The sequence below is a fragment of the Elgaria multicarinata genome, chromosome 13 (genome assembly GCF_023053635.1).
Source record: "Elgaria multicarinata webbii isolate HBS135686 ecotype San Diego chromosome 13, rElgMul1.1.pri, whole genome shotgun sequence".
NCBI classification, from domain to species: domain Eukaryota; kingdom Metazoa; phylum Chordata; class Lepidosauria; order Squamata; family Anguidae; genus Elgaria; species Elgaria multicarinata.
In genome coordinates, this window is record NC_086183.1 from 25,126,785 (window position 1) to 25,151,429 (window position 24,645).

The following is a 24,645-nucleotide window of genomic DNA, read 5'->3' on the forward strand; positions in this document are numbered from 1 at the left end:
ACAGAGTGCTGGACTAGATGGACCCTCGGTCTGATCCAGCAGGGCCCTTCTGATGTTCTTGTGTGTCAGTGGGTGGGTTGCTCAGAAGCATCACTCCTGCTCTAGAGAAAAATAAATAGATCAGGGTGGCGTTGTTTACTACGTGCTCACGTGGCACAGAATTTGGTATCTTATGAATCAGTGTTACTGCTTTTAAAGAAAGGTCACATCTGCGCTAGCCCTGTTCTCTGGATTTTTTCTTTCTTTCAGAATTACGCTTCTTCGTCCACTCAGTTTTCATGGAATGTCCACACCAACTTGCTGACAAATGGTTGCATCACAATGATTTCTGTATTGTCCTCCCATGCTTATTTTTCGTTTGTTTTGTTTTTTGGCAGTGGGGACCTGATCTGTATTCTTGTTGCTTTTCTATGAGTGCAATTGCATTGCCAGGCTGTCTCATATGGATTTAGGCAAAGTGCTGTTGAGGTTTAGGGAGAGGTGGAGTGGGGGCTACTGTGCCTTTCATTAAAAGTTTCCTGTTTTCAAGTGCTGCCTTTTTATTCCTTATCAATTAGAGCAACAGGATTACTGTTGAAAAGGCTGAGTTACTCCTTGGAGAGACTCTCTTAAATGTTTCTTAGGCTACAATCCTATACCTGCTTACCTGGAAGTAAGCCCCATTGACCTCAAGCTTTGCTGCTATGGGTGACATGTGAGTGAGCAGGCTGGCGGAAGAGGGATGGAGAGCTTCATTCATTCTCTGCAGTCAGCGCAGAAACCAAGCTTTTAGCCAGAGGACAGAAGCCCCTCACTCTGCACCCAACATAGAAAGTGGTAGTGCCATGGCTCAGGGGTAGAGCACCTGCTTTGCACGCAGAAGGTACCAGCTTCAATCCCCAGCATCTTTAGATAGGAATAGGAGAGACGCCTGCCTGAAACCTTGGAGAGTTGCTGCTAGCCAGTGTTGACAATACTGAGCAAGATGGAACAATGGGCTGATTCAGTGTAAGGCAGTTCCTAAATGCCACCACTTGTAGCTCTCCATCTCCTTCTCTGCCAGTCCCTGGCAGCCAAATAAAATTATTATTATTATTATTATTATTATTATTATTATTATTATTAGGGATGTGCTCCGCTCCGATTAGAAGCGGAGAATCAGAAGCGAATTGGCCTGCTCCGCCTTGCCCAGAGGCAGAGTAGAAGCGGACCGGGGACCCGTAGAAGCACGGTGAAGAGAAGCGCCCATATGCGGAGCACTTCTCTTTTCGCGGACCGATCCGATCGCCATTTTGAAAAATTTCGCCCATAGGATTGCATTGCGGAAAAGAATAGGGGATAATTGTGTTGTTTTTAAGCTATCTTTCTGAAACTTCTTGTGCTTAGAGAGTTGTGGCTGGGGGTCATTTTGAGCCTACTCTCAGCTCTCTGCGTGCTGCGGTTTGCTTGCTAGAATTTTTGGAAAAATCGGGTAAAACAGCGGGAAAAGGTACCTTTTTCGAAGGGCTGAGGGGCAGAGTCAACTCCCAGTCATGATCACATGATCCCAAAGTTGGAGGAGGGGATAGGCAAAATGGGTAACTTGGGATTCTGGGAACTTCTCTTTCTTAGTCTGAACAGACTTTTCCCAGTGTTTTTAAAAACAGTAGCCCCACCAAATGCACAAACACAACCTGAAATCATATACTAAGCCAATAATAAGAGATAGAAAACACAGCACTGCTACCCACCCTAACTTTGGGGAACAACGAAATAGATGTGGTGCAAGGGAATGAGCTCCTGGAGAGCTGCAGAAAGGTGGCAGGGCATTTCCACCACAGCGTCAAGTTAGAGCCCCGCCAAAAATCAGGGGATGATGGGATTGCCTTGAGTCTTGGCGTGCATGTGTATCCCTGGATAAGCTATCATGGTGCCGAGTTTGAGGTTTCTAACGTGCAAACTGACGGAGCTATCGAAAGGGGTGTGAATGGGGTGCCCGATTTTCAAAAATTCCCCAAAAATCAGGGGATGATGGGATTGGCTTGAAACTTGGCGTGCGTGTATATACCTCCATGAGGTGTCATGGTGCCAAACTTGAGGTTTCTAACTTTAACAGAAAAAAAGTTGTATACTTTCTTAGCTTTCAATGCAAGCCTATGGGGGGGAAAACGGCGCTCCGATCCGGATCCGGAGCTCCACAGCGGAGCGGAGCGGACATAGGCGGAGCGGGGGCGGAGCGAAGCAGCCTGATCCGCAAATCGTGGATCTGGAAAAGAAGCGGAGCGGGGAGGTCCGTGCACACCCCTTATTATTATTATTATTATTATTATTATTATTCATGCTAGTGGCATTTGTGGGCTTAAAGCAGTTTCACATGGGAAGTGGAAGCGATAACCAGGGATCCACAGGGGTTCCAGAATGCCGGCGTTACTATGGGAGCAGTAGTTCTCCAGCCTTCATCAATAGAGCCTTAAAGGTCACGGGTGGCCCATGGGACCATCTGGTCCAGTCCTCACCGAAGGAAGCGAGTCTCAAGACTTGAACGAGAGGGCTGAATGCTGCACTTTCCTTAAGTCACACTCTGATGTGGGCCTTTCCGCCATCTCCAGATGGGGCCCTATTGTGTGGTTCAAGAAGCTGAGGAACATTGGGCAACTCCGCCTGGGTGGCGTCATCCTCTCTTGTTTCGCAACATGCCTAGTGGTGGTAGCAATCTCGACGGAATACTGGGTCAAGCGATTTGTCCGGGGGATCTTTCTGTTCCGGGGGCTGTGGAAGGATTGCCGCCTGGGGAAGTGCTCCCGTCCACAACAGATGCCATGTAAGAGCCACAAAGCGCTCAGATCGTTGAACGAGAGGTCCAGATGCCATTCCTGTAACACCGGGCCCCGGGAGTTACTCCTCCCAGTGAGAGTGAAGGCAGACATAATATTTAAAATGTGGGGTGGGCGGTTTGATAGTGCTTCCGCATCTCTTTAAACAAAGTATTTTATTTTTATTTTCTCGCTTTCTTGGGGTGAGGAGCTGGTGGGGGTGGGAATCTGGTTCTTTAGGGTTTCGAAGTAAACTTACATAAATGGAGTGGAGGAAAGCTGGCTGCGGAAGGCACCAATTGGTTAGTGTCCACGATGATGCCAACACACCTCTTCCTGCAGATCTCCAGTTTTGCAGGTGGTTTAAAGGGTGTACGTACATACGTACACACACACAAACCAGAACACATTATCCTGATAGGTACAAGGAAGAACATGAGGGCTCAGCATTCAACAGTATGCATGTGATTCAAGTGCAAAGACAGCTCATGTCAAGGGTGGAAAACCTGCTAAGGAAACTTAAGCCTTAGCTCTGTCTTTACCCTGAATTTCCAAACATCAGGCCTTGGACATGTTTTACCATTTAATTCCATATTCTTGCACAAGCCTTTTGCTCCATCTGCTGGCTAATTCCAAACATTTCAGGAGACTGGGTGAAAATCACCCTCTTACTTTTGTTATCAGCTCAGTCTTATATGGTTAGTGTTGTTTAAAACATCCCTCCATTCAGGGATACTTTCCATATGGACCTTTCTGCTGAAGAATCTCTGAGCATCAGTCATGGAACACCTTGTTTTGCAGAGAATTCTGGGTTATGAGCTACGGCTCACTAGCAAAGAAGCAGTCTTCCTGTTGCTCCTGTGCTCTCATTGGTTGAACCCGTACCCCCAAAAAGGGTCTTTGGAGAACCACGGCAGCAAATTTCCTGCTGTGGCCATAGAAGGAGACAGAGGCCACAGCTAGACCTAGGGTTTATCCTGGGATTATCCAGGGTTCGCCCCTGCCTGAGCACTAGATCCCCTGTGTGTCACCTAGATGAACAGGTTTGACCCCTGGACGATCCAGGGATAAACCTTAGGTCTAGCTATGGCCAGAGTGAGACATGGGAGTAGAGCATCCATCATTGCCAGTTACAACAGCAGAGAGGCATCTGGTCCTCACAGGGGTGGGTGGGGCCATGCAATTAATTCACCACCCTTCTGGATCCGCCGCCCGAAGTAGAGGATTCACCCTGCTTCATGGGTAAGCCGGACCAGGGACAAAGAGTGTTTATTTTATTTATTACATTTATATCTCACCTTTCTTCCATCGTGGAACTCAAGGAGGCCACCGGTGGTTCCCAGGTGGTCTCCCCTCCAAGCCCTGGCCAGACCTAGACCTGCTTAGCTTCAGCAAGGTGGTTGTCTCATGTGCCTTCACACCATTCCCTAGGACAAGGATAGGGGGCACATACCAGTAGTGCGTGTGTGTGTGGGGGGGAGAGAACCAAAGCTATTGGTGTGTAGGAATGCAACCAAAGTTGGTGGGGACTCCCCTTTGCTCTCTCTCTTTCAGCTATCCCTTCTGTGTTTCTGTTATTCCCTTTTCTCTCCATGTCTTTCTGACATCTCTCTCTCTCTCTCTCTGACTCCCTTTCTCCCTATTTACACCACTTCCTTTTCTCTCCCTCTGTCCTGAGCAAGCGGCTTCGCAACCAGCCACTTTTCAACTTATCTACATGGGCTGTGTGCCCAGACTGGGAAGACCGCCAAGTACCAGCAAACACACCCAATGAAGAGATAACACTTAATTTGTATTTCTCACACAGTTCAAAACATAAAGAAACAGAACAGTCTTTCTGTGCTTACGCCGAAGTCAAAGCCAGTCCATAAATCAATCCAGTTGTCATATATGGTCTGGGAGAGAGGGTCATGACAGTCCACAAAGCCAGTCCGAGTTCCAAAGGGCAGGAGAGAGTCACAGAGTCCAAGAAGTCCGTAGTCCAACCGGTATAGCAGAAACACAACAAGGCCAAGGTTTCCAGGTCCAGAGCTTTCTCAGGCAAACCAGATTAAGTCTGACCAGATCCTGGCCTGCACACTGTTACTTAAATACCCAAGCCCAGAATCACAGCTGTTCCCTGTTTATCTGGCGTTTAGTAGCAATACGCTTGGATCTGCGTAACGCCTCCTTCTCCGCCCTTTGTTGTTTCAACGATGGCACCGGTAAGATGTTTGTTTGCTCCTCCTCTAAGGCTGAGCTGGAGGGATCCTCCGCTGGCTGCTGCCCAGCCGTGCTGGTACTGGGTCCAGCCTGCGGCTCTTCATCCCCAGACTCCTCATCGTCAGATACCTCACAGTTCCTAACACCCTCTCTTTTTCTGACACCTCTCTCTGTCTCTTTTTTCTTTCTTCCTGCCCAGTGGGCTGCCAAGGGAGGGACATATCTCTCTTGATAGAGGTCTGGTCTAATCACTTACACCCCCCCCAAAAAAAAACCCCATTTGAAATTAGTCCAAGGGCCACATGAAACTAGGCTTGGGGCCATAGGTTGCCCACCCCTGGAATAGAGGGATGCAAGGATGAAGTTTCACAGGCCGCTTCCACTTTTTTTTCTCTCCTAGCCTATATTGTCGTCTCTATATTTTTCATGATGATCTCTCTTGCGACGTGCTATGGCTCTGTGATCTGTGGAACCCTTTCCCTCACGGCCTTCCCGCCACCGAAGAGGACAACATGGCCCACCTTAACCATCGCCCTGTGTTTCGTCTCCGGTAATAGGAACTCTCTTCTGACTCCCCGCACACACCCTTTTGTTCCCAGTACCACTGACTCGACTGTCTTTAGACCACCAGCCCAAAGGAAAATAAAAACATTCGTGAAATGGCTTTGCAGAAATTCAATGCCTGAGGATTTCACGGCTACCCCTTCAAATCCATCTTAGTAGGTTGTGAAACGGAGCCTCAAACCCTCCAAGAGCTCTTAGGTCCTGTGATGGCCACCAATTTGGATGGCTTTAAACGTGGGTTGGATAAATTCCCAGAGGAGAACCTTTCAATGGCTACTCGTCCTGATGGCTATGTGCTGCCTCTAGGATCAGGGGCAGTAAGCCTATATACACCAGTTGCTGAGGAACATGGGTGGAAGGGTACCGTTGCACCCATGCCCTGCTTGTGGGTTCCTGGTCGACAGTTGGTTGGCCACTGTGTGAACAGAGTGCTGGAGTCTTTAGGGTTTGCCGGTGTGTGAAGAGAGAGATGGACCCTTGGTCTGATCCAGCAGGGCTCTTCTTATGTTCTTACGGCTGTGCCCTTCTGTGCCCACCTACCTGGGCCTTTTGCTTCGCCACTCTTTTGCACTGCCATTGCACTTCAGGCACGGTTGTCCGCTTGACCAAGGGGAAGATGGGGAAGAGAAGGAAGCCAGTTCCCAGATCTCCACAGGCACCCATGGCAATGAACCTCATCCCTTGACCCTCCTCCTCTTGCTTTCTCATTTGCTTTTGTCCTTCAGGCTTCACAGGAGGGATGGGCCTGTTGCATTTCATGAGGTCGGCAACCCTGCATCCCAACACCTTCCTCTCGTGGTCGCTGGTGCCAGGATGGTTCTCTGTCATTGTGGTTTCCATGGCAGGTATGAGATGCAGCATTCAAAGCCCTGAAAACTGCAGAAAGGTGATGGGGCTTAAGATGAGGGGACCTCTCTGAATCCAAGCAGAAAAGAGTTCAGGGCAGAGTTCAGGGTATGCACGATCATCGCAAAGCCAGCATAAAATTTGGTACCCCCCCCCCTTACAGTGAACTCAGCATCCAGGGAGAACAGTGGGGCAGCAATCCTTGAAGTCCACCCAGCGTCAAGGGTAGGTATGGCCGGGCACCTGCCCAGGGCCCACAAACCAGCAGGGCCCCACTGACGAAGGCCTTCTGGAGTTGATCCCCCAAACAAGTGGTAGCAATTGTAAGATGAGGAGCAATAGCACCTAGTGACAATGGCGGTAAGAAGGTAGGCATGTCGAGGGATGTCTTCCCAAGAGCTCACTCATGTGTTCCACGAACGCACTGTTAGTCTGATTGGCTAGCACGGCCATCCCACAGCACAGGGGGTCTCCCAGGTGAGTGGGAAACGATGCTTCTTGAACACATGTAGGCAATGTATACGTATGAACTCCAAAGCATTGTGCAACCTACTGTTTCTCTCTTTCACACACAGGGACACTGCCAGCTGCTGAAGTATATTTTCGACTGCAGGGCAATTTATTTATTTGTTACATTTATATACCGCCCCATAGCCAAAGCTCTCTAGGCGGTTTACAAAAGTTAAAAACAGTAAACATTTAAAAAGTATACAAAATTTAAAAACATAAAAACAACAGTATAAAAACAACAGCATCCATTTAAAAGCAAAGTTCTGGGGTCCATTAAAAAACAAACTTAGCGTTGGTAAATGGTGTTAAATGCCTGGGAGAGGAGAAAAGTCTTGACCTGGCGCCTAAAAGATAACAGTGTTGGCATCAGCTGAGCCTCATCGGGGGAGATCATTCCACAATCGGGGGGCCACCACTGAGAAGGCCCTCTCCCTTGCTGCCATCCTCCGAGCTTTCTTCGGAGTAGGCACTCGGAGGAGGACCTTAGATATTGAGCGCAGTGTATGGGTAGGTTCATGTCGGGAGAGGTGTTCTGCCAGGTATTGTGGTCCCAAGCCATGTAGAGCTTTATAGGTTTTCAATTCTATCTTTAACCAGAGGAGCCATTGCTCCCTCGTGTTTAAATCCACTGGAGGACAGGGCTATTTCATGGCTCTTCTTCTGTTCTTAACTCCCATCACCGTTGGCCAACATAACCAATGGTGAGGGATGGTGGGAGCTGCCGTCCAACAACTGCTGTTTTTGACCTTTAAACCTCTAAACAGTTTGGGACCTAGTTATCTGAAGGACTACCTTTACCCATATCAGCCTGCCCACAGTTTAAGATCAGAAAGAGAAGCTCTACTCATTTGCCCACCTGTGAGAGCAATTAGGTGGGTGACCTCATGGGAGAGGGCCTTCTCTGCAGTGGCCGCAAACCTCGGGATCAAACTCCCATCGGAGGTCTGCCATGCACCATCCTTGCAGGCTTTTAAGAAGGCCTTAACAACATTTTATTTTATTGTGGCCTTCCCATAATGAGTTCTGCTAGTGTTGTTCCTGCTCATTTTATTGTTGGTTTTATTATTTCTAATTGCTATTTTGTTGTGATTATGTGGTTTTTTTATTGCTTTTAATATTTTAACTGTTTTTAATGTATTTTATTGTCGTAAGTCGCCTCGTGAGGACTTCTGCCCTGTAAGGCAGCCAAGAAATGTTTTAAATAAATAAATAAAACAATATTTGGAGGTCCACAAGTTGCTTATCCCTGGTGTTCTGGCGAGTTGACAGAAATCAGATCGACGGTAAGTAACAGTGAAGCTCACAGCTAGCAAAGGAAATGAATTATCTCCCTCTTTCTCTCTTTTCTTTGCTTTGTAGGAGTTTGTCACTTTGTAGCAAAGAGCTGGGAGGAGGATGAATTAGCTGACCAGCTTTGGGCAACTACAACTATATTTACGTTACAACAGGACTGGGCTGCCTCTGAAACCGGCCTAACTAAGAACACCTGACACAAAATCAGCCCTGGACTGGAGATATGCTTACATCTCCGTGCTCGCTGACACCATCAGCTTCCTTCAGGCTAAATGTGACGGATGATGGCATCAAGGCACAGCAATGCCATTCCGGCAAGGAAAGGGCAAAAGCGGCCCCACAGAGTAATGCAGCACACCGTTTCTCTGAACTTCCCTTTTTTGTGTGTGTTTGTGTTTATACACTGGGAGTGGCAATTAATAAATTTCTTTAATCGGCACATCTTATGACCCTCTCTTCTTCTGGACTCACCTGCAGCTGTCTCTGAAAGGGGTTACAGAGCAGCATTCCCCAACACCTGGTGCCCTCCAGGTGTTTTGAACTGCAACTCCCAGCATTCCTGAGCATTTGCCATGCTGGCAGAGGCTAAGAGAAGCTTGCCCATTCATAAAATGAACGGTTATCATGGCGGTCTTTTGGTTGGTCACAAAATACTTATTTCCCAGAAGGCCAAATGGTGAGACTAAGAGAAAAGCAACCCCCAATAAAGGACAGCACTTCGCTTTGCAGCACACCAGTCTCCCATATATAGTGACCATGTGGAAAGGAGGACAGGGCTCCTGTATCTTCAACAGCTGCATAGAAAAGGGAATTTCAGCAGGTGTCATTTGTGTGCGTGCAGCACCTGGTGAAACCTGCTCTTCATCACAACAGTGAAAGCTGCAGGAGCCCTGCCCTCTTTTGTATCTGGAAATTCTAGTATAGCTCCTGCAGCTTTCACTGTTGTGATGAAGAGGGAATTTCACCAAATGACACCTGCTGAAACTCCATATTCTACACAACAGTTAAAGATACAGGAGCCCTGTCCTCCTTTTTACGTGGTCACCCTGAGTGCGGAGCCTGGCAGAGGACTCCAGAATTGGAGACCCCAGAATTAAACTATTATCATTAGGAACAGTGATGGAAAAAGAAGAACAAAGCAAAAAGATGAAATACTGCTGAAACTTACCAGGGAACTGACTAAACATTGCACTCCCATTCATTATTGGACTTCCAGTGCTGGCACTATGGGAAAACACATCACCCATTTTCATACAATATTGCAGATCATGGATTTTGCACAAGAGAGAGCCATAACCTGTGCCTGTGGGTTGAAATGTATGAAGTGTGTAATATATACACACACATCCCATAACCACATTACAACACCAGAGATAAATCAGGCAGTAATATAAAATTCTATACTACACAAGCAAACATCACGGAGAATTAAAAGGAACTGTTCACACATGCTTATTATCAGTCTAGAGTAATTTGACAGGCGAGAGAATTTGCTAGAACAACTTTTTCCTGACAGACAGCCGATGAAAGGAATCTTACAGTGCAATCCTACACTCGACTACCCGTCGCCACCGCCATTTCCCGAATGTGCCCGTTTCAGACGTTACTTCGCTGACTCGAGTAGAATACTCCCGGGGACACTGATTCACGAGATCCAGCCTGGTGGAATAATGTCTGTACTGTTCACGCGAGTAGACCACAAGCGCGAGGTATGACCTGTAAGTATCAGCCGGACTGATGAACGTCTGAACCGGTACAATCCTGACACGCTTCTTGCCCTTTCACCCATATTCCTTGAGTCGGCGCCCCGCCTTCCTGCTGACGTCAGTAAAACCCTCATAAGACCTCCCCTCTTGCAGGGAGGCGGAGAAAATGCTAAACTCTTATTGGCTCTCTTTCGCCTAGGAGGTGGGATGTACATCGCGCGAGGCTGGTTATTGATTGGGTCGATGCCGTTGACGTCACGACCAGTACTACCCCCCCCCCCGTTGTTCTCCCACTATCAGTGGATTGCAATTCAAACCCTGCAATCCTTTGATGGGCTAAAATGCACGTCAATTATCAAAGGGCCGGCAGTCTTGTTTCCGCCCTTTCCTTTACGCCCGCCTATCGCGTCGTTCCATTGGCTTGGGAAAATTCAACCCTGACTTCTGATTGGGCGCTAGGCGAAACGACGCTCCAAGATCCCTTATGGAGCGTGTAGCCCAGCCCCATTGGCCAGAACGCTCTCTTCTGATTGGCTGAGCCTATCTAGTGGGCGGGTAGCTGCTGGCAGGGTGACCGACGGCGAGCGGGGCAAGATGGCGGCGGCCGGGCTGAGGGCGATGGTGGGAGTGAAGCGGGTCATTGACTACGCGGTGAAGGTGCGCGCGGGCATGCCGGGGAGGTGGGTGGCTGCCCCTCGGACGCCTGGGTCCCCTTCTCCTCGGGGTCGACAGCGCTTCTCCTCAGCCCCCGCCGGCGCCCTCCCCGCCCTCGGTCCTTCTCACGACCCCTTTGCACGTTGTAGCGACAACACGCACTGGACGCGCTTCCCTGAGCGCTCACACGTTACTGCTGTCACGGGTGTCTGAACCTCTCTGCTCAGGGGTAGTCTACCCATAGGGGCGACGCTGTCTTGGCGGGTTCGCCAGGGACCCCTGCCTCCTTAGAGGCTACGCAAATCTGGTCGTGTCGGCAAATCCCCGGTTCCCCACCCTGGAACCCTCCAGATGTTTTTGGACTTCAGCTCCCATCGTCCCCAGCCGTGCAGGAGCAAGCACACGGCCTTGGGGCCTTCCTTAGACGAGCAGAAACTTCTCTTATTGCACTCTGACCCATAAACGTTGGAGGGCCCTTGGTGTTAACAATTGAGCTGTCTTTTGTCAGCCATGGTGTCTGGGGATGATGAGAGGTGTAGTCCAGCAAATCGAGGGCACCAGCTAGAGAAAGGTGCACTAGAGAGAAGCCCTTTTCAGTAGGCGCTCCCTGGTTTCCAGATATGTTCACTTGGTACTATCTTCACTGCCTTTTTAGTGTCAGCTGAAGACCCTTTTATTAATCCAGCGCCTTTAAATTATACTGTGGGCTTCTAAATTTCAGCTCCATGTTTTGAGTTTATAGGTTCTAACAGCTTTTCTTTATTTATATGTCATAGTTTTATATAGCATTTTACTGTTGTGTTTGTTTTGTGAGCTTCCTGCAGAACTTGTGCAATGGGGTGGCTATATAAATACAGCAACCCATTACGAGAACCCTTGGTTTATTGTTGGGTTGTGAAGTGTGGGTTGTTCCTGCTTAACCAGCCATGGTTTGTTACCGCAGCTGGGTTCAGACAACATGATAACCCGCGTAGGAAAGCATATGGAAGCCGTGTGTCATTTGTGACAGTTGTTCCGATGTGTGTCTCATTGAATGTGTATGCTTTCTGAGAAGCTGCTCCCCAACATATATATGCTGTGTGTTACTTGCGTATGAGAATCTGCACACAACAGATGCATAACTTCCCCTCGCCCCCCCCCCCCCCCGTATGGGAATGCTTTCTGAGCCAGAAGGTCCAACATTTGAAGCAGCCCTAGGTGGTGGCCTACCTGAGAGGCCAACCTAATGACTGAAGAGAACCTGTGCAGTACAATATCAGGAGGTTCTGAATGCAGGAAAATTTCAAGGGATTGGGGGTGGGGGCTTGAAATGCACTACATCTTTCTAGCTGTGTATGAACACAAGCTCTGAAGAAGTATGTGCAAGCCTCTGGCCCTATTCAGACAACACATTAAACCATGCTGCTTAACCACAAAATGGTTAACGGAATCCATTAACCATTTTGTGGTTAAGCAGCATGGTTTAGTGGGGGCCACCATTTTCTTTCTGACTGCAATATGTGTTTACTGGATCCCCATGTTGGAGCAGGCATATGATCCTTGTGTAAACAGAAGCTTTTCTCCTACTGCACTTTAACCCATAAACACTGGGGAGGCTTCAGCTTGAACAATGGAGCAATCCTACGCCTAGATTTTAACACCCCAGTTCCTTCTCCCAAAGACTAGATTCGGGGAAGTCATTTGAGTGCGTCATAGAGTTCCCATCTGTAATGTTTCATGTAATCTCATGTGTGTTCTTATATTACATTTTGTGTATGAATTTAAGTGTTAATAATAAATACGAATGTAAGTGATTTCCCCAACCAAGGATATTTTGCATTGGCATCACAAATCTCGGGGAGCGGAGGATGGGAAAGAGTAGAGTCCACACAAATACCTCCCCAAGATTAATCTCATGGCCAAGGTATAGGGAAGGGCTAAGAGGTAGTGACATTAGGGGTGATTCAGGTTCTTGTCTGTTCCCAGGGAAATGATTATGCGATGGTAAGCAGCATATGGACTGGTCATCTGCCAATGTGCCTTTGATTTCTGCCATCTTGTCGACCCTTTTTGGAGTCGCCCAATGGCTAAATCACCGCTGAGCATATCCATGTACTGCTGGTTCATGAAAGTGATTTCTCTGTAATTTCATTCTCATGCATGCCCAAAGATAAATCATGTGGAGAAAAATAATCATCTGAAATGACCATGTGAATTGGAGGGGAAAATGTGAGGGTTGTTTCCAATTTACATGACCTTTGCCCTCCCTTCCCCCAACCTGGTTGTATCATCTTCATTGCCATTTTAATTATATTATCAAAATATTATAATAGTTCCTCCCTTTTGGAAATCTGATAGGACTGAAAAGTGTGCTAAGCTAACCTAAATAGGGAAATAATGACACCCCTAAGAATGCTTCATTCAAAAAGTGTGCGTTGTCATCTTGCATTCATAGCAAAATTGGCAAATGGCTCAGGGAAAAGGTATAGCCTCGGCTAAGAGCTTTGTACAAAAAAAAGTTTTAAATTGAGATCTTAATGGCAAGGTGCATTCTGCATGTCTATATGATCTGAGATGTTTGATGAAGGCTGGTGAGTCCACTTCGTCTTTTGGTGTAGGACCACTTGTCTTGGGGCTGACAGTGCCCTATATGCTGCATCCAGCTATTAGGTTCTTTTGCCCTAAAGAAGAATTGGAAATGTTGTTCCCCCATTCTGGATCGCTCTGGTTTGATGCCCTAATAGGCTGTCCCTCTCGCAGGTGCGGGTGAAGCCAGACAAGTCGGGCGTGGTGACGGATGGGGTAAAGCACTCCATGAATCCCTTCTGCGAGATTGCCGTGGAGGAAGCTGTGCGTCTCAAAGAGAAGAAGCTTGTCTCAGAAGTGATCGCTGTAAGCTGTGGTCCACAGCAGTGCCAGGTGAGGATGCATCTCTTGTCCGAGGAAGGAGGAGTGAAATGTAGGTCAGGGGTCCAAAAGCACCCTTGAATAAGAGAAGATTGTAATCAGAACCTATTTTTGAGTATCCAGAGCTCTCTTTGTAGGCGATACACAAGACCCCACCTCAGTATTGATACCTGAAACCTACGTTTTTGTACATGGAAAGGGATGACGGCGCCATCTTGTTCTTTGCCATTGGCAGCAAAATGCCTGGGGCCTGATAATACATCACAGGTCCTGTGGCTGGGACAGCTTTCTGAGCCTTTCTAGCTATGAGTTTCTCTAGTGTCTAGAATCACTTGTCCCAAATGCCCTTCTCCAGTTCCTGTTGGAAATTGATGCTCAGGCTCCTTTCTATCAGTTTGCCAACTTGCTGAGTGTACCGTGATCAAAATAATTTTAAATCAGTGGCCTTGTACAGTTGAATTAAGCTCTTCGAAAGAGGCTGAGGGCCACCAGGTGGCAGCAACTCCATGTGAAAGAATGCTGGAACGCTTGACCTGAGCGCATTGTGTTGAAGAGGCCTCGGTTGCAACTATTTCCTCTCTCGAATGCTGGGCTGTAGGCTTTGAAAGACGTCATGTCTGAAGCAGTAGAGAAGCCTGGCTGTCGTAGTTGTTCAGGGATTGTAGTGGGTTAGAGCAGGGTGTATTAAAGATGTGTGTATTAAAGGTGGCTTTCTGCTCTGATGCATGTCATGGAGAGGAATGGGTAGTGAAGCAAAGCTGTTCCTTTTAGAAAGTGTAAATGCCACGCAACAAGGCTTAAGGCCGGCATGGACAGATTTACAAGCTTGCGCGTTCTCCTCTTTCCCCCTTTTGAACCCTGAGATCCATCAACTGGAGCCAGGTGCAAACTCGTGACTTGGAGGTGGAGCCAGATCCAAAATTGTGGCCCAGGGGGCAAAGGCGATTGTCTCCTGCGCCCATGAACCATGCATATAGATGACTTGAAGTTGCAAGTACAAATCTGCATCTTGGTTAACTACAGAACAGGGATTCTAAAAGTTAATGAGGCAGCGGAGAATTCTTGTTGCTATTGTTGAATCATAGGGACTTCTAGGAAGCCTTTGCCAATCTACTGAGAATCAACCAGCAGTGTGTAATTCGATCCTGGTATGCTTGACACACATGGGGTAGCCCACATGCAGAGAAAGAACCGTGTCCTTAATAGCTGTACAGGAGACAACTTTCAGCAGGTGGAATACGTCATACCCTGAAAGTGCTGGAATTCCCTCTGTCTCTTAGAGAGTGGAGAGAGGCACCAGACAACCTTACGTATATTTACTCAGAAGCAAGCCTGGCTTTGCTTAATGGGGCTTACTCCCGGGTAAGTGCACAGGATTGACAGGGCTGAGCACAATTTGGACCTCCCACAGCCAAACTCCGTGCTCTTATTGGCGCCTTCAAAACGCTCCCAAAAAGCATAATTGAGGCCAGCAGTGATGCAGAAGGTGGACCTTCCCTACTCTGTTCTTGAGAGCCCAGATTTTTTCACTATGTGTGTAAGCGTAAGCTGCTCCAGCCTGTGAAAGTAACTGACTCGGACATGCCTCTCTTGCTTTCCTCACCCCTCCCTCTGCAGACCTGGCTCTGTTCTATTTTCTGTCAGCTGCGGCTTCCTGACAGCCCCACCGTCGCCAGCTATTTTCTGCACCGCTGCTCCTGCTTCCCAGTGACCTTCACTTGCTGGGTTGCTTTCACAATCCCCTTTTTTACAGCCCTTCTCCTCCCCCAGCAGCAGCCCACTGACGTTCCCCAGTCTCGGAGATTGAAATAAATAATTAAATCTGGGACTTGCCTCTCTAAGGTGGCCTTCTCCCCCCCCTCCCGCGACCGTTTGCTGCCTCCGGTTGTATAAGGAAGCCGGCTGGCGGAGGGATGCGCTGACTACTGCTGACTCAGCAGTTGCTCTGCATCTGATGAGTGAGCGGGTGTTTGTAGTGCCTTGGCTCTGTTCCCATTGGGGCAGGCATCCCTTTCCCCATAGAGGCGATTATCACGGTTATTAATCAAGCTGGGAAAGAGAGCTCCGATTCCTCTGTGTGGCTATCGTGTATCGTTTAAAAACGCAGCTCAGTTTCCTTTGGCTTACCTGCCCTGCACATGTGAGTGACGTCCCCACCCATTGATAAGGAAGTGTGGGGTTTAGGTATGCTTGTTTATTGCCCTGACCCTCAACATTGTTCAATTCCCCACCACCTGTCATCTCCACCCTTTGCCTCAGAGAACCTCACAGAGAATTCCAGGACGTCTGTGCATATATCTGAGTGTGTGTGCAGCCCTTGACCCCGAGCCAGCATCGCATACGGCCCTTGGGACTGAAAAGGTTTGCACCCCTGCCTTAGCGCAAGGCGTATTTGGTTGTCAGACAAGATCTGATTGCTTTGCTTATGCTGCCTTAGCAGAAATGTTATTTCTGCAGTATCAACACGGCCTTGTGAGAGAGGCTGATACCCCAACTGACAAGGGAGGTGCCTGAAGCTGCCAGGTAGCAATTGCCCAAGGTTACTCGTGTCACTTTGTCAGGGTGAGGCAACTGATGTTTTGGACCAGAACTCCCATAATCCCCAGCCTGCATGACCAACGGTCAGGAACGCTGGGAGTTACAGTCCAAAATATTTGGAGGGCACCAGTTTGGCTACAGCTGGTGCATTTGTTTTATTCAGCTGTTCTTGAAACCTGCCCTGTCCCAGGAACTCGGGGCAGATACGGTATTATAGTTATCCTTCCTTATCTTTGCCAGCTCCCTGGCTGTCAAAAGTCAGTTGGAATCAAAATACCTTGTGCTGCCATTTTGAGAATTTAGCCCAAATTGACTCTGTTCAAGTTCTCATTCGCTGTCCTTAGCCACCTGCTAGCAGCAGCGTCAGAGTGGGGGGAGACCTGATAGGCAGTGGAGAGCTGTCTGGGCTTCTGTAGCCACTGGGAGACTGGCCCCACTCTGGGGGAACCAGATGGGATGGACTTCTGGGTTGCTTTGACACCTCTTCTGCCCTCAGGAGACAATCCGCACAGCCCTTGCGATGGGGGCTGACCGGGGGCTGCACGTGGAGATCCCTGCGAAGGACTATGAGAGCCTCGGCCCCTTCCAGGTTTCGAAGATCCTGGCTGTGCTGGCCAAGAAGGAGGGTGTCAACCTCTTGTTGCTGGGCAAGCAGGTGAGAGGGGGGGGTGTCTGTGTTCTGCCTAAGAAACCAGGCAGTGCGGAAACACACCTGCATGCCAACAACGTTGGCTACCATATGAATTCCGGGCTTTGCTCAAGGAACAGGTTTCTAGCCATCAAGGTGTCAGAGAAGATTAAAGGCCAAACTATGCAGCAAGCTGATGTCCTTGCTTCCTCATGGGGAGAGTGACGGGAGTCTGACCGACAGATTATAGCTTGCATGATGGGTGCGGCACCAAGGATGAATCCCATACTTACCGCACTGCTTCCAGCACGCGGAAGTTAACATCGCCAAGGAGCCATGAACCCCATAATTCAACAGAGGTGGATAAGAGCAAAGGATAGGGCTGAAGAGGGGCTGATCCAAACAAGCCTCAGGCTGAAAGGAGCACAGGTCTGACTTGCAAATAGCAAGTTGCCAACAATACCTGGGCTGCAGCTGATCCAGGAAGGTTTTTGTGGGGTTCCCAGCCAATTGGAAGGCAGGGTTGGGAGCCAATTTGGACTTATTATTATTTATTTATTTATTTATTTATTTATATAGCACCATCAATGTACATGGTGCTGTACAGAGTAAAACAGCATGTACATTGATGGTGCTATATAAATTAATAATAATAATAATAATAAGAAGAAGAAGAAGAAGAAGAAGAAGAAGAAGAGTTGCCAAGAGGAGCAATGAAATGTGGGGCAGTTGTGCTTCTTCCTCAGCGTCACCTGCTAAGGCCTCTGCTTCTGGACTTGAAGGGGTACTGGATCTGATTTTGCAAGGGCCAGTACTTGGCAAAAAGACTGTTGCAAGGTTTGTTTCACGCCGTGGCTGGCAGCATACCCAGTTCAGAAAGGAGGGGCCAGGGGAAGGTTTTGCATTTGCTGAGAGGTCCAACTGGCCAACTATGGCACCCTCCTAGGCCATGGGCACAGGCTGATGGTGGCTGAGCCTTTCCAAGAGAACGTTTGCCGTGCAGCCAGCCCACCTCATCCGATACCCTATCTTCGGCTACGGGTCTGGGTGTGGCTGTTCGAAAACCTGGCTGGCATGGGCCAGGCTTAATCTGTGCAGAATCCCAGGAAAAGCCCACGAAACAAGAGTTCAGGCTCTATCATGTCCCCCTGGGGATGGAGGGAGCCGAGAGAGTTTCTGCCATGGACATTGGAAAGCAGATGTGCTTTCTTGTCCTTTGTGTGATCTCCCTCTTGCTTTTGTTTTCTTTTCCAGGCCATTGACGATGACTGTAACCAGACAGGGCAGATGACAGCAGCGTTTCTTGACTGGCCTCAGGTACTACTTGGGGGTGCCGGGAGAAATTGATGGGTGCGAAGAGCAGGAATGGTGGGTACAATGGGATGGGCAGAGAGGAGGTAGCCCGTTCAGGAAGACACATCCGGTCCATATAATGGACTACGGTGATAGTATGAAGTTTGGGCTTCCAGTTGCGCCTTCCTCTTCAAAGGTGGGTAACTGCTTCCTTCACCCCAGCGAATAAGGTATTCTGCTAGGGGAGGCAATATTAACTGTAGTTCCTGACTTCTCTAGGACAGCCAGGTGGCTGTAGGCATCAAGGAATTGTACGCAGATGAGTAGGAAGTGGGAGGGAATGGAGTGGGGATGGAGCGCTCAGTCCCTCTTCTGTGCCCACGTCTTGAAACACTTACATAGCTCCAACAGTTCCATATTAATGTCTGGAACTCTAGTTTGAGGGGTTTAATAAAAGGAGACGACGATGTTTGCATTCAGTAATAGCTGCCCTGCTCTTAATCTAACAGCCTTCTGTCCCCTTTGCAGGGGACGTTTGCCTCCGAAGTGACGGTGGATGGGGACTCGCTGAAGGTGGAGCGCGAAGTCGACGGGGGCCTAGAGACGGTGCGTGTGAAGCTGCCGGCCGTGGTGACCACTGACCTACGGCTGAATGAGCCACGCTACGCCACCTTGCCCAACATCATGGTATGGTCCTGACACCATTTGGTGGGTATTCCTTGCTCGGTACAGCACGATCTTTATGCTGAGACTGCAACACTCTTATGTTGAAGCAAAGTGGTTGCCTGGGTTGGCAGCAGAGTACACTTTGGGAGCTAATTGGCCCTTTAGGTCTTCTGTTCAGTCACTTGGGGCTCCCCCTGCAGCCATAAGGGCTAGAAATGTAGGGCTCTAGGAACAAAATCAGCTTCTCACGACGTGCACGGAAGCCTCGAATTCCTCAAGCAGTTTTGATATTCAACATTTCAACAAGTGCTGGCGTTAGACATGGCAGGAGGGTAAATCCCCCTGATTCCAACAGAAGGGTGATAGTTCAAATGTGCCCTGATTATTATTATTTTGCTCCTAGAAAGCCAAAAAGAAGAAGATTGAGGTGGTGAAGCCATCTGATCTCGGGGTGGACCTTACCCCACGGGTGAAGATTCTGAGCGTGGAGGACCCTCCCCAGCGCCAGGCCGGCGTCAAGGTGGAGACAGTAGATGATCTAATTGCTAAGCTCAAGGAGATTGGGCGGATCTGAGCCCTCACATGGTTTTGGTAAGGAGAGTGTTAAATCCACCAGTGTTGTGTTTAGCCTGTTGCTTTAATAAATAAATGCTAAGAAAAATTCGGTGCCATGTGCAAGATAAGCAAATTTGCATGCCTGCAGTCTTGTTGAGCTGCTTCTCCTTCTCCGTGGAGTTGGCAAAGAGCTAGAGACTGAACCTCCTGGGCATTGTTTGCAAATGTTTGGAGCCTCCTGGCTTGCTTTTACGCGAACTTTGATTCTTAGGGTGGCAAGTTCAGTTCCCTATCGTAACATCTGAATGTGCACATTCCAACATTCTCTCACACTCTCAGTGAGGCCAAGAAACAAATCCCATGTTGGGGACGGTAAATCTGGGAGTAACCATGGTTCTCAGACGCAAGAAGCAAGGTTAGCTTTCCACCCCGGTCACGTCCCAGAATTTCTTTTACTTTTGTGCCCCTTACTTTCTTCCGTATAAGTGAAAGGCAGAGCCTTTGGGGCAATCTCGCTTCTTCTGGGTCATCTGGCCAAGAAGAGAAGAACTACAAGGGTTTAAAATGGAAGGTCGGATGACATGAAGGCCAATGCCTGATTGGGCCCCCATAACTTAATAGAAGTTTATTTATTTATTTATTTATTTATTTATTTATTTAGAATATTTATATACCGCTCCCCATTGAAAAATTTCGGAGCGGTGTACAAGGTAAAATGAAAATAAAAACAGAATAAAACTGTTAAAACAAAATTTAAAAAGAAGCAAAAATCAGAAATCCAAGGCTGCATGTTAAAGAAAGGCTTCTTGGAATAAAGATGTTTTCAGGAGGCGCCGAAAGGAGTACAAGGTCGGAGCCTGCCTGACCTCCAGAAGCAGGGAATTCCACAGGAGGGGCGCCACCACGCTGAAGGCTCTTCCCCTGGTGGATTCCAATCAGAGGATAGATCTAGGTGGAACCACCAGGAGCAGGCCCTCGGATGACCTCAGTGACCGGGCAGGTTGGTAAGGGAGAAGGCGCTCTCTCAGGTATCCTGGTCCCAAGTTGTTTAGGGCTTTGTACACAAGTACAAGAACCTTCAACCTGGCCCGGTAGCGAATAGGCAGCCAGTGCAGTTCCCTCAGCAGAGGAGTTACATGCTGGAAAGGGGCAGCCCCAGACAACAGCCGAGCTGCAGCATTCTGCGCTAGCTCCAGCTTCCGGAGCAGCTTCAAGGGCAGCCCCACATAGAGCGTGTTGCAGTAATCCAATCTTGAGGATTACAAGTTTAAAGAGCGATTGGGTCAGTTAACGTGGCGGCCCTAGTTTTCTCGTTTTTACTGATGCAAATTGATGTGAGACGATCCAAGCGCTCCCTAGACCAAGAGGGCAGGGCAGCTATTCTGGACTACTGGTAGAACTGCCATGCCGTACACAACGTATTCCCCGTTTCTGCTCTTCCTTGCCACTGCAGCCCGCTTGTCTATCCCACCCTTCACTTTCCCAGTCCTTGCCAATCTATTTGAAATTGTTTTGAAGACCTGAATCTTGGAAACGGAATGGACCTTACCAAAGAAACAAGAGAACGGGCGCAAATTTGCTTGACTTGCGCGATGTTTTTGAGCGAATGAATTTCATTTTCTCAGTGGTCAGGCTCTATCCGCAGCAGGGAGTCGAACCAAATGTGATCCCAAAATGGCTCATCTGCAGCGTGTGTTGTTGTTCCCTTTATCAACCCTAACTGAAACCAAACCTAAGATCTGCTGTCTGGAACCTGAAGCAGAATTGCACACACATACAAAATGTTGGAAATAAGTTACTCATAATCCAGACGCTCAGGAGGTTCAAGGGTTTCTCTTTTTGCCTTCTAGAGAAGAAGGCAAAAGAGCAGGAAAGCAAGTTCTGCGTTGGGTAGCCTCTTCTAGCGTTTTGAGTGTGGGGATTCCAAGCAACGAGAGACGCTTGGTCCAAAGCAAAGGCCCCAAACTTATTGGCTGCTCCCTGGCTTCTTTTTATCATTGAGCCCCTCATCTCATTAAAAGAGAAAATAGCGGACACAAGAACTGCCTTGCTGGAGAAGACCAGCATCCATCAAGTCCAGCACCGTCTCCAGCAGCAGTCACACAGATGCCCCTCGGAAGCTCTCAAGTGGGGAACGAAGGTAATAGTTGTCCCCTGTTTCGTGCCATCCGTTCCAAGCGACAGTGCCTCTGAATATGGAGGTTCCATTTAATTGTTATGGTAAATCGCCTTTGGAAGGCCTCCCATTCGTGGATTTTTCCTAATCCTTCTTTAACAAGCAACAACTAAAGAGTAGCCATCACCTTTTGTGACTCCAGTTCTCTACTCACTGGGGCGGTGGGGGATGCTTTGACCAGATCTACACCAAGCAGGATATAGCACCATGAACGCAGTATATAAGAGGCAGGAGCCACACTACTGTTTTATAGCAGTATTGAAATGCACTGACAACTGTAGGGGCCCATTAACACATACCATATACCGCTTTCATACTGCTGCGTCCTGCTTGGAGTGGTTCCTGCCTCTTATATACCGCTTTCATAGTGCTATATACTGCTTGGTGTAGACCTGACCTGTTTGTATGGAATGTACTGCCAATAATTGGCAGTACCCCCCCAGATTCTGGCACTATATGAGAGAGAACGAAACTACCTGCACTCCCTCCAGCCATTCGTAATTGTATAAAACTATGCTATGTCCCTTCATTTAGGTAGTTGTGCTTCCCTGACAGGTAGTCATTGTACAGGCAATATACCGAAAATGGAACTAGCTTGACATCTGATGCCCAGCAATTGCCAGCCAGATGTTTCTGGGAAGTTCACAGCAAGGAACGGGGGCAAAAGCTTTCCCCTACTCTCTGCTCTCCATCCTTCCAATTCCCATCAGCTCATATTCAGAGAAAAAAACACTTCTCAACCCAAATATTTTATTGAGCTCCCATGACTACTAGCCGCTGATCCACCAACAATTTGCCTAGTCCTATTTTAAAGTCATCAGAGTCTCCCCTTCTGCATCTTGTGGCAGTTTGTTCCATAGATTCAATCAGCCTTCCCAATCCTGGTACCCTTCAGTTGTATTGGATTGTATTATGCTTGCTGGGGGATGCTGGGACTTGTAGTCCAACACATCTGGAGGGCACCAGGTTGGGGAAGACTGCTATACATGTGACTAGGACTTATTCCCACATAAGAGTGCAGAGGATTTTCACACTGCAGCAAGAAATGTACAGAATGTTCCAAATGTGGTGAATAATAGATCTACATAATGGCATAATAATTACTGTTCTTTCCCAGGAGGGATGGTAATTATAAAGTGCCCTATGTGTATGTGCACACACACCCCATACATGCAAACGTACTATTTTTAAAACCCAAGCAAGCTAAAAATATGTGTTCTTCCTTGCTATGCAAGACAAAATACTTGACGACAGAAATTCGTTAGGTCTTGTCAGTTACATTTGGTCACTGCTACAGAGTTTTGGAGGTTGTGACATTGGTCCTTGTTTTAAAAGGAATTACATTTTTAATCAAGTTAAATATATTGTATATATCTTTTATTGGCGATAGCATTGCAATTGCAAGAGTGTGTGATATTGACCTGAGTGGCTGATCCAAACCAGAGAGGTTTTTTAGCTGTGATGATGCTAAACTGGAACTGAACTCAAACTATTGAATGGTTCGACTCCCTGTTATGCAGCCCTGCCTTTTATTTATAAAGTGCCTATAATCACTAGGTGCTCTACAAATTTTTAAAATAAATCAATCCACAGGCTTTACCATCTGAAGTTCTGAATCCTTCGCCATAGAACCCAGATGTGGGGTTCTATTGCTGAGAGCTATTAGGATGACCGTTACAAACTACCTTTCCCTTCTCACTTTCAGCCTTGCCTGGAGCTGCGACTGTGGGTAGCCCATTGCTGTTGAGGCAGCTGTGGCCCTTGCGGGGGACTCCTACCTTCTCGCTTCTGTGGGACCCGGTCTCTCTGAGATTGTAACCATGCTGCCTTCCAGCCCAGCTGGCCGCCGGAGAAATCTGAATGACAATTTAATTCTATTTTCTGTACTAATGATGGGCCGGTTTGCAATAAACGTCGTGTGATCTTTGGAGATGCTCCGAGCAAGTGTCATGTCACTGCTGCATGCGGGTTTTTTTACATTCCCAATTAATTGCTTCAGTCCTCCTGCAGAAAATGAGCTGCCCTGGGCATCTGGAGTGGTAGATTTTCTCTTTAAAAGCCCATGTTTTGTAGAAGTGGTGTCTGAACAGCTTATCTCCTTTTGCAAATGGTAGTCGGAGGCTAACTTTCCCGTGTTAAATGGCGTCAGGATTCACAGGCATCATACATTTCATGCCAGCGTGAGATCCTTCTTGACCCTTAGCAGGAGGAGGGGGGAGTTCACATAGGTCCCTTCCTCCCCCAATCCATCCGCACCTCTGTGAGGATACTTATATCGAAGTACATTCTGTTAACTGCCTTCTGTTGCTGTGTACAATTCTGGTGTCTGAAGCAGGAGGTTACAGTCTGTGCAAGTTTATGCTCTATTAAAATGAGTCTCGGTGGTATAGCTCGACTCAGCCTTTAAATAATGATAACCTGAGACTGACACAGCTGTCCTAGCGCATTTGGTATCTGGGAGTCACTTCCACTTCTGTTGCCATGGCGAAGGCCTAGTTCACACAGCCAGCAGGATGGGCGGGGGTAGAAATGTTCTGGATTGTGGCACTTCAGATTGAAAGAAGCAAATGTTCCCCCACCACCACCATTGGTTTAGTCGGACGGAGATTCTCTCCACAAACAGAACAAGTATATTGTGGGGGAAGGCTAGGTTAGAACGGTTCTCCCCAATAATCCAATTTTCTTTGAAATAGGTTATGTGGCGGGAGCGTTCAGTGAGACGATTTCCCACACTTAAGTCTGAAGTAGTAACTTCCAGATTATGCTGGAGACATGATAGCACTCTTCAAATACTTAAAAGGTTGTCACCCAGAGGAGGGCCAGGATCTCTTCTCGATCATCCCGGAGTGCAGGACACGGAATAACGGGCTCAAGTTACAGGAAGCCAGATTCCGGCTGGACATCAGGAAAAACTTCCTGACTGTTAGAGCAGTACGACAATGGGAACAGTTACCTAGGGAGGTGGTGGGCTCTCCCACACTAGAGGCATTCAAGAGGCAGCTGGACAGCCATCTGTCAGGGATGCTTTAGGGTGGATTCCTGCATTGAGCAGGGGGTTGGACTCGATGGCCTTATAGGCCCCTTCCAACTCTACTGTTCTATGAATCTATGATTCTATGAAAGTGGCTTACCAGCCCTTCTAGATCTAGAAAGGCAAACCCTTTGTCATTGGACACACTTTGACTTGATTTGCACCATCAAATAAGCCACGGTGGCTTATTTAAACCAGGATGGTTTACTTAAATAACAGCGCAGGCGGGGTGCGTTTTCCATAATCACTGCCCAGGCACAGCTTGTCGTGACATCTGAACCTGGGTGCCGTGGCTTGATGGAGGGGAAAGCAACCCTACAACATTG

General features: G+C 48.0%; 1 protein-coding gene across 2 annotated transcripts; it reads left to right on the forward strand.

The window, feature by feature from the left end:
- Positions 1–10,443: 10,443 nt before the first annotated feature.
- Positions 10,444–23,218, forward strand: ETFB (electron transfer flavoprotein subunit beta). Of its 2 annotated transcripts, none has more exons than XM_063139923.1 (7): positions 10,444–10,549; positions 13,286–13,444; positions 16,467–16,625; positions 17,853–17,915; positions 18,420–18,578; positions 18,961–19,148; positions 22,994–23,218. In XM_063139923.1, the coding sequence occupies exons 1-6, from the start codon at positions 10,487–10,489 to the stop codon at positions 19,129–19,131; spliced, it is 774 nt and encodes a 257-aa protein (XP_062995993.1). In that variant the 5' UTR covers positions 10,444–10,486; the 3' UTR covers positions 19,132–19,148; positions 22,994–23,218. The 2 variants fall into 2 exon arrangements, with proteins under 2 accessions (XP_062995993.1, XP_062995995.1); XM_063139925.1 differs by lacking the exon at positions 22,994–23,218 and adding an exon at positions 21,115–21,235.
- Positions 23,219–24,645: the final 1,427 nt, after the last annotated feature.